This window comes from Cydia splendana, chromosome 14 (genome assembly GCF_910591565.1).
Source record: "Cydia splendana chromosome 14, ilCydSple1.2, whole genome shotgun sequence".
In the NCBI taxonomy this organism is placed as follows: Eukaryota; Metazoa; Arthropoda; class Insecta; order Lepidoptera; family Tortricidae; genus Cydia; species Cydia splendana.
The window spans coordinates 1778826-1796437 of NC_085973.1; the positions used below are offsets into that span (position 1 = coordinate 1778826).

Below are 17612 nucleotides of genomic sequence, written 5' to 3' on the forward strand. Positions count from 1 at the left end.
GATTTAATGTCAATATAATTGTCAAAAGCAAGAAAATCAAGCTGTCATTTTCATTTGAAGAAGTACACGTGTGCTCCGGTGTAGCCCCAACGGGCATCTGACTTGAAGAAGAATTTTGAGTGATGTCGTCAATGTATGGAAATTGTTCGAAAGTTTACATTTGAGATTGAATTTCTGTGTTGTCTTTGTGAGTAAAAATATAAATCGATAATAAATTGGTAGCTGAATTATCTAGCTTCCAAAATCATACAATAATTCAATTACTGTCAAAGACAAAATTGTTTTGCTTCTGTCTCAAACGGAACTCCATATTTTGTTTTTTTGATACTTTTAGTGTCGATTTGTACAGAATAACAGCAAATTAAAAATATAATGGCATAAAGAGTCGGTACACGGTTTCTTCGTGAATAAATTTACGTGTAATTTAATGCAATTATCAAACATTTATTGAACAAATTATGGTTACAAAGTGAGGTCTAAATCGAAAACGTCATATACCGGCCCCTTAACACTCATCCTTACTTTTGCAAACTTCTTGTCAAGTAATCTGCGAGTGTAATATAAATCGAATATAAGTCTACACTAATATTATAAGTCTTCGTGGATGTAATAATGCAGATTAAAATAAATAAAAGTACCTAGAAAATAACATTTTATATTAAGTAGGTATTTTGATTAACAGAGAAGTGTCTTTGCTCTTCAGCGTCGAGTGACTGAAGAAAATGTCACAAATCGTGTTCAAGATTAATGGGAAACAACATCAAGGTCAGTGCCCCGACGATTAATGTGACATTTGATGAATAAGTACTTATTATCTTCTCAGGCTAGGCTTACAGACGGCATTAAGGATGACTCACGTTAGACCGGGTCGTGTCCGGGCCGGAGCTTCCGGCGCATCGTTTTCTATGGAAAGTATCACGTGATCGCCTGTCATGTCATAGAAAAGTAAGCTCCGGAGGCTCCGGCCCGGACACGGCCCGGTCTAACGTGAGTCATCCTTTAAGCGCCTTATCACACTGGCGATTTGCGGGACAGTTGAAAGCGAGCGTGTAACGATCTCGCCCTCAGCGCCCAACTATAGTAATAAATAGTATTTTACAGTACATATGGTGCTACTTTAACGCCTTAGGATGGGATTAAGGACAATATGTGCCTGTGCCTATGTCAAAAATTTAAAGGGCCATATGTACTGTAAAACGTTGTACAATACACGTGCGAAAAGGTAATTCGCAACTCGTGTCGATTTAAAACACTCTCTTCGGTCGTGTTTCGGTTTATCGTTGCGATTTCTCCTATTTCCTCTCCTAATTCCTACTTTTCACACTTGTATCGTAATCGTAATTTACCTACTATTGTAAACCACTTCACATTACATATGTAGGTACTTACTTAAATCATTAAAAATGAAATTTTGTAGTTTGGGCACTTCAAATAGTTGATTGGAGGAATATTTTCAGCGAACAACAGCGTGTTTATAGTTTTTTTTAGATTTTAAACGTATTTTTACGTAATTATTCAAAATATGATTGCTTCTATACCTCGAAAAATATAACACGTTACTACTTTTGAAAATGATGTGAACGGAAAATAATAAAGTATCCAAAATTGACTGCTCAATTTTCTGTCTTCGTGCTTACCTAGCAACTCACGAAATTTTTTTTATTTCCAGTGGACGGCAAGTTTGGTCCAGACGTGTCTCTGAACGAGTACATCCGAAATGTGGCGGATCTTCGCGGTACGAAAGCTATGTGTCAAGAAGGCGGCTGCGGCGCGTGTGTGGTCGCTGTACGCGCCGCTGCACCGCCTACGCAAGAGATGAAGACGTTTGCTGTCAACTCGGTAAGATTACCTCTACGTAGGAAGACGCGCTTCTTACATCCAAATCGTTCCCTACAATGTTGCGGCTGATATCTTCTATACCTGACGGAGTTTGGGTCAAATATAGGGAATGCAAATCGGTTATTTTTTGTATGGAAATAACCGCGGTTTCGGTTAATAACCGATAATTTCCATACAAAAAATAACCGAAAATAACCGATTTGCATTGCCTAGTCCAATATTAAATTCTGAGCTAGAGCAGTGGGGCGACACTCCACTCCTCCTTTCGGGCATTCTCGGCTCCGTTTAGTTCGGCTCAGCTTTGCTACGAGTTGGCTACGAGCAATTATTTATTGGGGTTGGCACAACTTGACGTCCCTTTACGTGCACAACCACAGATAAGATAATGACTTGAATTTTGACAACCCTAAATAGCCAAAAGGGATAGAGCGATACATTAGAAAGGGACAGCATGATTCGTCCCTGAATCGCTTTCAAACTTCGGTTTTGTAGGAAGTGCCTTTTCTGTACGGTAGCAATATTACCTACTTATTCTCTGGCTATAGTAGCGCTCCCAAAACGTGTCAATCTACTCAAAAAGTTACTAATAGAGGAAGTGAATGTCGTGACGTATTTTTTGAAAAGGGTAATGCGATTCCAGCAGCCATTGGTATGGAGTATTTTTTTTAATTACTTACTTTACAATAAACTTTGAATCATTTGTATACATAATTATCATATCGAGCCGGATTCAAAGCCGGTTTAGAGCTAAAAAAACGCTCAGCGAATAAAATTCCATTGGATGATTAAAATATTTTTTTCTATGTTCATTTCATTTACATATGAATTAAATAATGGCGTCTTCAAATGGTTATATGATTAGCATGCCGTATATAACTGTGTTTTGATATTAATCTATTTTTAGATATACGCTTCTAATATATTTTTCTAGGCATCATGACGAATCTGAGGTATCACACGTATTTTTAGGAGTAGTACCTATCTCTATTTTTCACCATTTTCAGTTTCCCGAGTAGTCTAATTAGAATTTACATCCAAACGAATGTTATTAAATAAAATACTTATCAATCTTAATCATCATTAAAAGTCAAAAAGTGAGGAATCAACTTAAAATTTGTATCAACTTTGCCACTCTTTACGTAAGAGAGCCTTTACGAGGAACAAATCATGTTCTTTTGATATTCCAGTGTCTCGTGTCGGTCTTGTCATGTCATGGCTGGGAAGTGACCACTGTGGAGGGCATCGGTAACAGGACCGTGGGTTACCACGACATTCAGAGCAGATTGGCCAAGTTTAATGGTACTCAGTGTGGCTACTGCTCTCCTGGTTGGGTCATGAGTATGTACAGGTAAACTTTTTCAAAATAAATTTAAAACATACAAAATTCTATTTGGTTTTTTCTATGGCCACAATTTCTAAAGAATGTGTTTTCTTCAGTAAACCGACTGACAAACACACCAGGTTATTAAATAAGAATCGATACCACCTGGAGCGCTATTAAACTAATTTCGATGAATCTCCATCTTCCTTGGTTTTATACAAATTGTAACTCGAAATAATCAGGCGGCCTAGCCAAGGTGACAATCGCTATCGCTTCGCCATCGAATCGCTTTGTGTCTCTCTATCACTCTTCAGTATTAGTGTGACAGTGACAATTGCATTTCGTTCGCTACGGAGCATTAGCTATTGGCATGTTGTCTACGGGGCCAGACCGGAACCAGATATGTAAATAGATGACGACTTCTAGATTTCTTAGAAAACTTCTATATTTACTCGTACAACCAAAAGAGGACGATGAAAAATAAGAATGTGTTTTCTTCAGTAAACCGAATGACAAACACACCAGGTTATTAAATAAGAATCGATACCACCTGGAGCGCTATTAAACTAATTTCGATGAATCTCCATCTTTCTTGGTTTTATACAAATTGTAACTCGAAATAATCAGGCGGCCTAGCCAAGGTGACAATCGCTATCGCTTCGCCATCGAATCGCTTTGTGTCTCTCTATCACTCTTCCGTATTAGTGTGACAGTGACAGTTGCATTTCGTTCGCTACGGAGCGTTAGCTGTTGGCATGTTGTCTACGGGGCCAGACCGGAACCAGTTATGTAAATAGATGACGAGTTCTAGATTTCTTAGAAAACTTCTATATTTACTCGTACAACCAAAAGAGGACGATGAAAAATACTGCATCGATTTTTTTATTATTATTCCTAACTACAATAGTTCAGACGTAAATACTCATCGCACTAGATATCTCTTATGCTTACCTAATTTATTTCAGCTTAGTGGAATCAAAAAATAACGAACTAACTATGAAGGACATAGAAAACTCGTTTGCTGCCAATATCTGTAGATGTACAGGCTATAGACCAATTGCAGACGCTTTCAAATCATTTGCTAAAGACGCCGACGAAAGATTACTCAACAAGGCATGCGATTTGGAAGACCTGGCTATACTAAAATCGTGTGGGGTCACTTGTACTAAACAATGTCCACATAAGAAGAAACATATTAGTGAAATTAATAATAAGGTACAAAAGAAAGAAGAGTGGTGCGAAGTGGGCAAAATTGATAGTAAGATGCTAACAATAGATTCGACAAACCATAAGTGGTCAAAGGTATATAAATTGGATGATGTTTTTAAAAGCATGAATGAGAGTGGGGATTATAAACTGATAGCTGGTAATACTGGACAAGGTAAGCTCGGTATTAATTGTAATTGAATAACTCTGGATTAAATAGCAAGTATTTAGTTACAATGACTGATCGCAAATGTACTCGTAACATGTACACTTCCATCCAATGCATTTACAAAAAACTATCACTAATATAAGAACTTCTTCAGTTATTCAATAAGAAAAAAAGTTTACGACAAGACTCATACTGACTCCAATTTTCATACATATGGTGTATTTTCAGGTGTTTACCACGTATCCGATTACCCAAAAAACATAATAGACATTTTCAACGTGGTTGAACTAAAAGGGCACATGATAGATGTGAATCTAATTATTGGTGCTGGAATGCCGTTGGCAGAGATGATGAACCTATTTTTAACAATGAGTGGCGAAAATGAAGACTTTTCATATCTGAAGCAGCTATATGACCATATGGATCTTGTGGCACATATTCCAGTACGAAACGTAAGTATTTTTTAAATAGTTGTTTCCTTATTTCAGCTCTTAGACTTTTCAAATTTATAGTGACAAAATATCACGGTAATCAACATGCATCTCAGTTGTCATTTCAGAATAACTAAAGTAAAATGTACCTACTGGCAATATCGTACTTTATTTTTCCATTTTATCTGGTTCTTAATAAGTCCCTAGTCCTAATTTTCCTAAATAATATACAAATCCTAAATTTGAAAGACGCCACAGATCTAGGGTCTCTCATCCACTCATCCATTGGGTATTTTTTCTTCTTCTTCTTCTTCTTCCTCGGTCCCTCATTGCTGAGGATCGCAACCATGTATGCTACGTCCCCACAGTGTGCGATCATAGGCCATATGGGTCACGCACTGCATGTTGCCGCCAACCACCCTCTTCACAACATCAGACCATCTCGTGGGTGCTTTTCCTCGCGCTCGCTTGCCCTCTATTTGGCCCAAGATAATCTGCCTTTCTAGGTCGTGCTTTTTAGACCGCATGATATGATCAAAGAAGCTGAGTGCGCGTTCTTGACATTTTGTAGAGAGCCGTGTGGTGATCTTCAGCTCCTCTAGGATAGACTTATTGGTTCTCATAGCCGTCCAGGGTATGCGTAGGAGCCTTCGCCAACACCACATCTCAAAAGCGTCGACTTTTGCCCTGTCGCGACTTTTCAAGCTCCATGTCTGGGCACCGTAAACGAAGATCGAGAATACCAGAGATCGGGTCAAGCGCACCTTGGTTGAACGACGAATACTTCTGTTCCTCCATATCTTGTCGAGGTTCGCCATTGCACTTTTTGCCATGCCTGATCTACTAGGTACTTTTTACCTAACCTAAAATCATTTTTCGATTGACCAAGGAAAGTAATTACCTATGTACTTAATGATAAATTTTGTTCACATATTGGTGAAGCATGGGTAATGATGTTAAATTTCAAGTTATTTTCTAGATTGGAACTATTGGTGGAAATTTATGCCTGAAGCATGCAAATAACCAATTCCAATCAGACCTGTTTTTGCTGTTCGAAACGGTTGGCGGCATGGTTACTGTCGGTAAGTGGTTATTTATTTTAATTAAGAACATTATCTCCTGTTACATGTTGTTAAGAATATATTCTAATTGTGGCTTCTGCAATGAGCAAAACATTGTCTCGTGTTTTCTTGAGACTTACAAAATGCTTTGTGAATATCCTCAAAATCCCCTTATTAGTAAGCTACTTATTTGCATATGCTTTCACTTTCATCCGCTTTATAAAAAAATGTTAGTTATTATATATTCTAGGCTTATTGTTTTATTTCCAGCTGAATCTATGAACAAAAAAACAGTAATGAGTCTGCCAGATTTTCTCAATGTTGACATGAAAGGCAAAATTTTAATGAACGTTATTTTACCTCCATTATCGCACTGCTGCAATGTGAAAACCTACAAGGTATATTCTTCAATAATTTCATGAATTTTATCCAGTTAGGTCGTTAATATAGTAAAATGTATTTTTTTCCTCAGATCATGCCCCGTTCACAAAACGCTCACGCAATAGTCAACGCTGGGTTTTTATTTAGATTTCGTAAAAATTCTCAATTGTTTGAAAAAGTCACAATAGTATACGGTAGTATTTCACCAACATTTATACATGCTGCCAAAACTGAAACAGCATTGGTTGGTAAAGACCCTTATAATAATGATACACTACAGTTAGCGGTAAAAACTTTGTTTGATGAGATAATACCTGAGGAAGCGCTACCAGAACCATCTTCAGGTTTTAGAAGAATGTTGGCTGTTGCATTATACTACAAGGTAACATTGAACCTCAATTATTAATAAAATTATAAATAATGGAATACCCAATTAAAAACGCGTTTGAAATAGTAAGACGACTTAAATTAATCTTAATATCAAATAACTTCCAGGCCATTTTAAGTATGTGTCCGGAAGACAAAGTTGATCCAAGATATCTATCAGGAGGACAAGCCATGAAGAGGATGATATCGGAAGGAAACCAAATATTTGACACGGACAAGAGCGTTTGGCCACTGAACCAACCAGTGCCGAAGTTAGAAGCGCTAGTTCAATGTAGTGGGGAGGCGGTCTTTGCTAACGATCTACCGAGGCAGCAGAACGAGGTTTTTGCGGCTTTCGTTACAGCAGATGTTGTAGCGGGAAGTGTTATTGAAAGTTTTGATGCTACTGAGGCACTTGTAAGTTATTTATGTAATTATTGAAATAATTTTACAGCTACACCATTTTTGACAGCAATCTTGTCATCCAGAGCTGTGCCAAGTTTTCAAGCTGCATACTAACAACGCCGTTGTGAATTTCACTGGGTTGTTTATACTTGAGTTCTTTTTTATTTATTATACTTATTTTAATCTTCAGAAGATCCCCGGCGTCGTGGCATTTTATTCAGCAAAAGATATACCAGGAGATAACACTTTCACTCCATCCAACATGCCATTTATAACAGCAGCAGAAGAAATCCTTTGCTCAAGTAAAGTTCAATTTTATGGGCAGCCAGCAGGTATAATTGTAGCTGACAGAGAAAAAACTGCCCATAAAGCAGCCAAAGCAGTAAAAATAAACTATTCGTTTGTTAATAACGAAAAACCTTTGTTAACAATAGACGATGTTTTAAAGTCACCAGAAAAAAGTACAAGAGTTGTTGTTAATAGGACTATAGAACCTTCAGAAACTGGTAAGAATATAAGAAGTATAATTCAAGGAGAATATAGAATGGATAGCCAGTACCACTACCATATGGAAACTCACACTACTGTCGCAAAACCTACGGAAGATGGCATGGAGGTTTACGCGGCGACTCAGTGGCTTGATCTGACAAATGTAGCTATAGCGCAATCTTTGAAGGTACCTGTGAATAGGTAAATTTTACAATATTTTTTTCGAAAATGATTTACTTTACTAGGGTTGTTTATTATCTAAAAAACATCCGTGCATATTTCATAGTAGAAAGGAGGATTTAGAATGCGATTTTCGTTTTGATTCAATCAAATGTATTAATTATAAAAGTATCAAATACAATTTCGCTGTTATTGTTACAAATCATAATATAGTTCGTCGTCGCTTCCTTGTGTTTTTCTCTGGATTATTCGTCATCATCAGCACTTCCCTTTCAGTATTAACGTAATCGTCCGACGGCTAGGCGGTGCGTACGGTGCGAAGATAACCCGTGCGTCACAAATCGCGTGTGCCGCTGCCTTGGTGACTCATCTTCAAGGCACGACATGCCGGTTCATCTTGCCACTTCAGACCAATATGAAATCGATAGGCAAACGCTTACCTACGTCGTGTAACTTTGAGGTAAGTGTTCAAGTTTTATTGTTTTAACTAAGTACTAATATGATTGTTATACAAAATACTTGTGCCATCTCGTTTCGTTTCTATTCAGGCAGCATTACAGGGAAAATTTTAACTCCTCTCATTTTATTTAATTAAACTCATAATGTACTGTTATCTTTTTTTTCGTGGACTCTTTAAATACCTAGTGCATTACTGTATTAGTAAGTTAAGACGATTTTTTTAGTACACACACATATCAAAATGACATTTTATTTAAAATTACAAAAAGAAATCCACAAAAAAGATGTAACTAAAAGTAAAACAATTAAATAACAATAAGTCTTCCCACGTGTTCTTTTACAATTTACTATTATATGACTGAAAGTCAGTAATATTTTCTTTTTAGGCAGGTGTCGACAAAGAAGGCACTATACAGTATCTTAAACTAACTTTCTACCAAGACTGCGGACACGTTTTCAACGAAGTTATCGCACCGATAACAGCTGAACATATGCGGAATTGCTATGATATTAAACGTTGGTGGATTGAAGCAAATAGTGTTGCAACAGACACCCCATCTAATACATGGTGCAGAGCCCCTGGTAACATATAGATATTTAAAAAAGCTTTTTCAATTCTTCTAGAGACAATTATCAACAAGCAAATGAATAGCGACACCTACTCGTTTTTACTATTAAAAAAAGACTTAAGTTGATAAATTGTTTCTGACGAATGTGACTGTTTGTTACCTAAATAAATTAACAAAAAAAAATTACAGGTACAACCGAAGGTGTGGCGATAATAGAGCATGTAATGGAAAGAATAGCTTACAATTTGAACAAAGATCCTCTACAAGTAAGACTACTTAATATGGCAAAAGAAAATCCAATCCCTGAAATGTTAGATCAACTAGGGAAAGACTCAAATTACATGCAACGACAAGAAGATATCAAGAAGTTTAATAAAGAAAATAGATGGAGGAAACGGGCATTGAACATGCTGCCGTTGTCTGTTGGGATATTTTACCTTGGAAATTTCAATTCAATTGTTTCTATTTATCATGGAGATGGGTCAGTTGTTATAATACACGGAGGTATAGAAATGGGACAAGGCCTGAATACAAAGGCAGCTCAAGTTTGTGCGTACGCGCTTGGCGTTCCCCTTGAAAAAATCAGTGTAAAACCTAGCACAAGTTTTACATCTCCAAATAGCGTTGTAACAGGTGGTAGTATTGGTAGTGAATGCGTCGCTTTTGCTACGAAGAAAGCTTGTGATATTTTAATGGAAAGACTTAAACCGATCAAGGACAAAATGGAGAAATATTCTTGGGAGGATCTGATAAAACAGGCATATGGAACTGGTCTTGATTTGCAAGCATCTTACATGTTTTCTGTTAACGATGGTGTAAAACCTTATAATGTTTATGCAACCTGTGCCTTAGAAGTAGAAGTTGATTTACTGACGGGAAATCATGATTTGAGGAGAGTAGATATTCTGGAAGATACGGGGAGAAGTTTAAGCCCAGAAATTGATGTGGCACAGGTAATACATACCTAATCTTGTTTCAACATTAAAAACGTTACGATGAAAACTCTTAGAATGCTAAACATGAAATTAAAATTGACACATTAACACCAGGTACTAAGAATTTAAGTAATTCCTACAAAAAAAAAAACAACATATTTAGTCTCTCTAAATCTAGTAGGGCATAATGTATTAAATTTTAACATGCGTCAACTCTGAGAGCTAAAACGAAATCCATTATTCAGTATTTCATATTTAACCTTTTCGCCGCCACGTCAATGAAGTAATTAATAAAGTGTAAATGCCATGTGAAAAATTGCATGTAAACAAACCTGACCAAAACCCCGACTTGACATGAAGTCGTGGCGTGTGGGGCACGAAATGTACTGACTTTATATCAAGTCAATGGCGGCGAAAAGGTTAATAAAATAAAATTTACAAAATACAAATACAAATACAAATTATTTATTTGCCAGAATACAGTGAATATGTAGATGGTGACTTAAAATTAGTAGTACAGTGTACTCTACTCACAATTGAGCATGCAAAACTTATAATAGGTACATAATGTCATGCGATCAAATTAAATAATTGAAATAGTAGAAACCACAATAAAATAAATTACAAATCATTAAGTCAATCAAGCTGGATAAATTATTCTGAGACATTTAAAATTACATACAATTAGTCAACGTCATACTCGTATTCGTCATTATTCATATTCAAGAATTCACTTATGGAGTAAAAGCATTTATTTAATAGCCATTTAGAGAGTACTTTTTTAAACTGGTTAGGCGTGCAATTTCTTAAATCGCTCGGTAACTTATTATAGACTGGAATACCCATACAGTACGCATTATGCCTATATATTTGGGTCTTAGCAAGAGGTAAGTGCAGCCGTGTTCTATGTCGTGTTGACCTTGGGAAGACCTGGGCATGGGTAGGGAAGATATTAGGATGCTTATGAACAAACAGTGCCATCTCTTTGATGTACATGCATGGTAAAGGCAGGATTCTAGTTGATTGAAATAAGGGTCTGCATGGCTCCAAGTAGTGGGTGTTGCATACTGCTCTTAGACACTTCTTTTGAATTATAAAAGCCTTTTGCATATCTACGGAGTTGCCCCAGATTATTAATCCGTAACTCAACATGGAAGATACATAGCCGTGATAAGCTGTCAACGCGATTTGCTTTGAACACGTAGTACTGAGTCTTCGCAGAGCATATACATATTTTTGAAGTTTCGCACAAATGTCCGAAACGTGAACTTTCCAATTACAAAATTGGTCAATAGTGACACCAAGGAACTTAGTGCTAAATACTTCTTCCACATGTTCGTTGCCATGTTGAATATTTAAACATATACTACTGCTTTTTGGGGTCTTAAATTGCATTACATGGGTCTTATTAACATTAATTTTCAATTTATTATTATTTAACCAACTAACTACATTTGCAAGAGCATCATTTATGTCATCATTAAAATTTAAAATGTCATTAGCCTTAATTATTAAAGTAGTGTCATCCGCAAACATAATGCAACTATGGCCAACATGGTCAGGTAAATCGTTTATATACAATAAAAAGAGTAATGGGCCAAGTATGCTTCCTTGTGGTACACCATTTCGGTTATACATAAACTCTGAGCGTGTCACTATTTGCTCCATGTTTTTGAGATCAATGTGGGTTAATTCAGTGCACTGCTGTCTATCCGATAAATAGCTTCTTAACCAGCTATGTGCATTTCCTCTGACACCGTAACTCTGTAGCTTATGCAGTAAAATGGAGTGGTTTACAAAATCAAATGCCTTACTTAAGTCTAAAAATATGGCTGCCACTGGAACCTTTTCGTTTAACGATTCAGTTATAAGTTTTATAAGGTTGAAGCATGCCAAGGTGGTCGAGCTGCCCTTTCGGAATCCATATTGGTTATTGTTTAAAATGTTATGCGAGTTTAGAAAAGACATTAAACGAATATGCATAGCTTTTTCAAGAACCTTCGAAATTATGGGTATGAGTGCGATAGGTCTATAGTTATTTAAACACTCTTTATCGCCTTTTTAAAAAAAAGGTTTAACAATAGACATTTTTAATCTTTCGGGAAAACAACCTTCTACGAACGACACATTTATAATGTGTGTTAATGGTCTTACAATGTGCTTAGCACACAACTTTATCACTCTAGTGCTAACGTTGTCTATGCCAGTCGCATTGCTTGCATTTAATGATAAAATAATTTTATGTGTATCATCAAAGCTAAGCGGACTAAGATATATTGTCTTTTGAGAATTCATATTTAAGCGGGGATAGTTAATGTCAATATTATTTACGGGATTATTATTATTATTAATGAAAAATTTATTGAAGTGATTTGCTATGTCAAGTTGATTAAAATATTTTATTTGGTCTTTTTCTATGCAGTCTATACTTTTTACTTGAGAAGATGAAGTTTCGTTAATAATTTGCCAAATTGCTTTCGATTTACATTTTGCTGTCATGAGACATTTCTTATTATACAACTGCTGCGATTTATTGATGCACCTTCTCAGTATTTTAGTATATTGATTATACTCCGATTTATTTGTAGACTTGTGTGATTTTTCTTGTATGTACCTTAGATATAGCCTCTTTTTATTGGCACATGCACGTCGCAAGCCTTTCGTCAGCCATCTGTTGTTTGACCGTTTATTTTTTACTTTAACTCTTACGTAAAGGAAACATAATTCATTGAACATACAGAGCATATCGTAAAATTCATCGAAGGCTTCGTTGGTGTCATATTTATAGAGAACTTCGGAGAAGGAGAGTGATGCCATGCAGTCTGCAAATTTTTGCAGATTATCCGGACTGTAATCTCTTTTCGTAATGTAACGTAATGTTTTCGCATGTACGTTTTTTACACTAAATGAAATAAATTGAGCTGTCTCATGATCTGAAAGTGCTAGTGGAAGAATATAGGAATTAACTTTTTTTATGTTACTAGCAATTTGATCCAGGCAAGATTCGCCTCGCGTAGGTACATTTATGTGAGTTTCAAAATTGTAGTTTTTAAGAAGGTTCTGAAAATCCCGGATATTTTTGTCCTCTTTTAAAATATTGAGATTCCAATCTCCGCTTAAGATAACTTTATGGTTCCTGTATTTTTTATTTAAATGATATACAAGTGCCTCCAGCTGTAGTAAGAACTGCTTTACGTATACGTATTTGGGCACACGGTAAATATTTACAACTATGAGTTTGTGATCAACTAACTCAATACCGGTGCATTCAAAGATGCTGGGTACACTCAGATCTTTGCATACTTGGAGCGCTTTAACACATATATCTTTAGCTACTAATATAGATGACCCACCCCTTTTCTGTTTTTGACGGCAAAAAGAAGAGGCTAACTTGTAATTTTTAAGTTTCAGATTTTCTTCAGTCCCTTTTTGCATAAATGTTTCGCTCAAGCATATTACATCTATACGTCTATTACTCCGCATTAGGTTGTCTAGGGTGATCTCTATAAAATCTAGCTTATTTAAAACGCCCTGAATATTTTGATGCATTATGGTAAAGTTTTCCAAGTTCTCGAAAAAACTTATCGTGAGATGGTAGATCCTGATAAGAACTGTGCGTATTATCCGTGCGTATTTTGTCAGATTGAAGGAGCCTTCGTCATGGGCGTGGGTTACTGGACATCAGAGAAGCTAGTCTACGATAAGGACACCGGGGAGATTCTGACGGATCGCACGTGGACATACAAGCCACCGGGCATCAAGGACATTCCCGCTGACATGAGAATATACTTTAAGAGGGACTCTAGAAACGAGTTTGGCGTTTTGCAGTCTAAAGGTATTTTTAATGTTACATATACGTCTGTCAAGCCATTTCCGCCAGTAAAATAAAGCGGCAAATTTAAGTAATCTAGGCGCGAAGGGTAGGTAATCGTCCCATAGAAAATTTGAATTTCAAGTTTTCATTCGAAATGATACATCCAGTCGCTACAAATTTATAGTGGTCAGAGGCTTAACCATATTAGCTAATCAAAATGCATTTTCGCTTCATTCATTCATTCATTCATTTCATTTTAGCAACGGGCGAACCAGCGTTATGCCTGGCGGTGGTTGTGACGCACGCTCTACGGGACTGCGTACGCGCTGCTCGGCTGGACGCAGGCTATCAGGACCAATGGGTGGACATAGGTATGTTTAAAATACGTTTTAATAGTGGACAATATGTAGTCTAAAAAATAAGGAGCATCTACGTCCTCCTCCAATACAATTTGAAAAAAATCGCAAACAAATCGTCACTTTTAACGGCTTATCTTGCTCATGTCACTTCTAATTTATGGTATGGTATCATTTTCTGGGGAAATTCTACCAATAAATTTTAAGTACGTAACGTATTTAAGGTGCTAAAGAGATGCATAAGAACAAATTTGCGGTATCCAAATAATTAGAATTGAATTTGTATACCTTACCAGAGGGCCTGCTGCGAACCACGTTCGACGTGTTGCCTGCCTGTCACACTTATGTACGAATTTACAAGTGCGAGAGAGACGGCGCGATTCGGGAAATGAATTAGATATTAACTAGATTCGATATAGTAAAGATATGTGACGTCCAACGGGTAAAGGTACCTTATGGCGGTTGGCGCTTACGCTATTATTAACGCCGCTCCAATATTATTGCGGCGCTATGCGACGTAAGCGCCAGCCGCCATAAAGTACCTTTTGCCGTGGAACGTCACATATCTTTACTATTTCATATCTAGTGAATCTCTAATTCATTTCCCTAATCGCGGTGCCAGCCGCCATAAGGTACCTTTTGCCGTGGAACGTCACATATCTTAACTATATCGTATCTAGTTAATCTCTAATTCATTTCCCGAATCGAGCCGAGAGGCAACACGTCGAACGTGATCGAAGGCCCTCAGGTGTTTAACAAAGATGACAAAGACTAGAAAATGGTAAATTTTTATGACGCGTAGTTTCTACCGCTGTTGATGTTGACTGTACAGTCACCTGCAATAATATGTTACTCTTCGAAGGCCGCAAAAATATGTGACACGCTCTTATGGCTCTACAAATAAGATCGTGTCAGATATTTTTGCGGCGTTCGTTGTGTAACATATTATTGCAGGTGACTGTACCGTTTTCCACACTATTAACTATACATCGGTGGACATTATGTCTTTTGTAATAAGGTTCACCGATGTACAGTTAGGAATGTTGCTGTTTGTACTATGCGAAAATTTCCATAACAAATCACTAGTTTACGAAACTTTTTAAATACTTTTTTTAAACTCTAAACAACTTTTTATCGTTTTATTTTTCAGGTAATCCGTGTACAGTCGAAAATATATTCATGGCAGCGGGACACAAACTGGAACATTTCAAATTAAAATAAACAAAACCTATTTATAAACAAACTAAATAAATTAGTTGGTTGGAGTTTAGTTTCTGAATAAATATTTATTGGGGACCCAAGGAGTCTTTATTTTGTTTCGACTATTGACGAAAAACTTAGAGCATTTAGTAACCGGAGACGTCATGGCTGTTATTTTCTGTACAAAACAGTCTGCCGATTTGCTATTTCTACATGATTTCTACGTAACGTACAAATAGCCATGTCAGTACATACAAAAGTTTGCACAATTGTGCAAGGTTTTCGGCAGAGGGGTAAGCTCTTAAAGGCGACTCCAGTTATTAAATGCTCTAAGACGAAAAAGTATATGTATTGAATTATGGTTAGTAACGCAGATGTTGAGTCCTATATAAATAAGGTTTTTATTTGGTAGCTTGTTTATGTTAGTGAATCTATTAGAAAATTATTCTATGTTTACCTATTCTAATCATTATACCTATAGTATTTTAACAACTAACATTGTAAATATTATGCCGTGACAAAGTGCGGCAGTGCCAGATATATAAACGCAACATTTTCATACTAATTTACTCGCCACAGAATTAACTCGTTCTGAATCTGGATCTACATGGTTAAATCAACTATTTCTTGAAATTATACTTTTTGTGAAATATTTTATAATATTTAGATCACAACGGTTACACTCACTTGTATCTTTGGTCGCTATTGGTCGCGTCAACTATTTCGTATAACGGGTTAACACTGATTGACTAGTAGGGCAAACCTTGGCTAATCGGTGATACTTGGTAATTCGGTGATACTCCGTTATAATCTTACACAGTTCTCACCATGAGGAAATGCGAGCTATAAAATCGTTGGCAGCTGTCAGTTTTGATGCTTGCAATTGGGTTGGCAGCAATTTAATTGCTTACATTTCAGCATTGTAAGCTCAGCGTAAGATAACAACGCATTATCACCGAATTACCAAGTATCACCGATAAGCCAAGGTTTGCCCTACGTTATCTTTTCGCGGGTTAGCAAAGTAATCTTGACGCGACTTTATTATTAAGAGAATAAGAGCGTGTCCAGTACCGTCTTTACCATAAGGGCACACGGGGCCTGTGCCCAGGACCCCCATCCTCAGGGGGCCCCGAAGGACAGACAGTAACAGTATATTTGATTACCCATAATAAATAGAAGATCATAGTACAAAAATGTTAGTTTAATTCGCTTTTTTTAGTTTCCAAAAGGGCCCCAAATTCTTATGTGCCCTAGGGCCCCAGCATAGTTTAAGACGGCCCTGAGCGTGTCAAGGTAATTTTGAACACTTCGCCCGCTTAGCTTTTCTGCTGCTGACTGTACGACACAGTTTAGAGGAGGAATAAACTTCATCTACCCAATATTACCCGTTCAAGTTCCCTATTAAAAAAACAACTCGTTGGCTTCCTAGACACTCTCAAACTAGGATACTGTAATTATAAACAAGCTTTTGTTTCTCGACTGATTCTGAACTGCGCCAAGAGTATACAAGTAAGTTAAAGTACACAATTATTTACTGTGGAGTTAGTTTACGAAAGCATTTGATTCATTAGAACATGTCGCAATCTGGGAAGCACTAGCACAGCAAGGAATAGAAGAGCATTACATAGAACTACTGTATAACATGTACGTAAACCTTACAGCAAAGATCAAACTAGAAAGGGAAGGAAGAGCTTTCCCTATTAAAAAAGGTGTTCGTCAAGGTGATCCAATATCCCCAAAAATATTTTGTTCAGTGCTGGAGATGATCTTTAGAAATCTTAACTGGGACAACAAAGGACTAAAAATTGATGGAGAATACCTAAACAACGTACGTTTCGCGGATGATATTGTAATTTTTGCGGAAGATCCTAACCAACTAGAAGAAATGTTACAAGTCGTAGTGAAGGAAAGTAAAAAAGTGGGCTTATCAATAAATACTTCGAAAACAAAAATTATGTCTAATGGTCCAAAGAGAAGAATCTACGTAGATGACAAGGAAATAGAATATGTCAAAGAATATATATATTTAGGCCAGCTGATATCTTTTGAAGAACAGACTGATAAAGACATAAAACGTAGAATTGCCGTCTTGGGGAAAGTACTGGAGCTTACGAGAAATTATGAAAAATAAGGACATATCTATTAATACAAAAAGAAAATTATACGAAATTGCAATTCTGCCTTGTCTAACATATGGCTGCCAGACATGGGCTCTACGACAAGAACATGAATCAAAACTAGCTATGGAACAGAGAAAGATGGAACGTAGTATGCTAGGAATTAGAATATCAGACCGAGTAAGAAACGATTATATAAGAAAGAAAACTAAAGTAACTGACATCATAGAGAGAATACGAAGATTGAAATGGAAGTGGGCTGGACATATTAGTAGAATAAACGACAATAGATGGACAAGGAAAATCATAGAATG

The 17612-nt window shown here is 36.7% G+C and overlaps 1 protein-coding gene across 1 annotated transcript; it reads left to right on the forward strand.

Moving 5' to 3' along the window:
* Window positions 1-678: 678 nt before the first annotated feature.
* Window positions 679-15277, forward strand: LOC134797039 (xanthine dehydrogenase/oxidase-like). The gene is made up of 16 exons (XM_063769249.1): window positions 679-765; window positions 1670-1839; window positions 3027-3187; window positions 4126-4541; window positions 4764-4987; window positions 5946-6048; window positions 6298-6425; window positions 6500-6790; window positions 6904-7191; window positions 7370-7869; window positions 8125-8308; window positions 8694-8889; window positions 9066-9829; window positions 13454-13646; window positions 13886-13996; window positions 15132-15277. Exons 1-16 carry the CDS (start codon window positions 723-725, stop codon window positions 15200-15202), a joined length of 3843 nt encoding a protein of 1280 aa, XP_063625319.1. The 5' UTR covers window positions 679-722; the 3' UTR covers window positions 15203-15277.
* Window positions 15278-17612: the final 2335 nt, after the last annotated feature.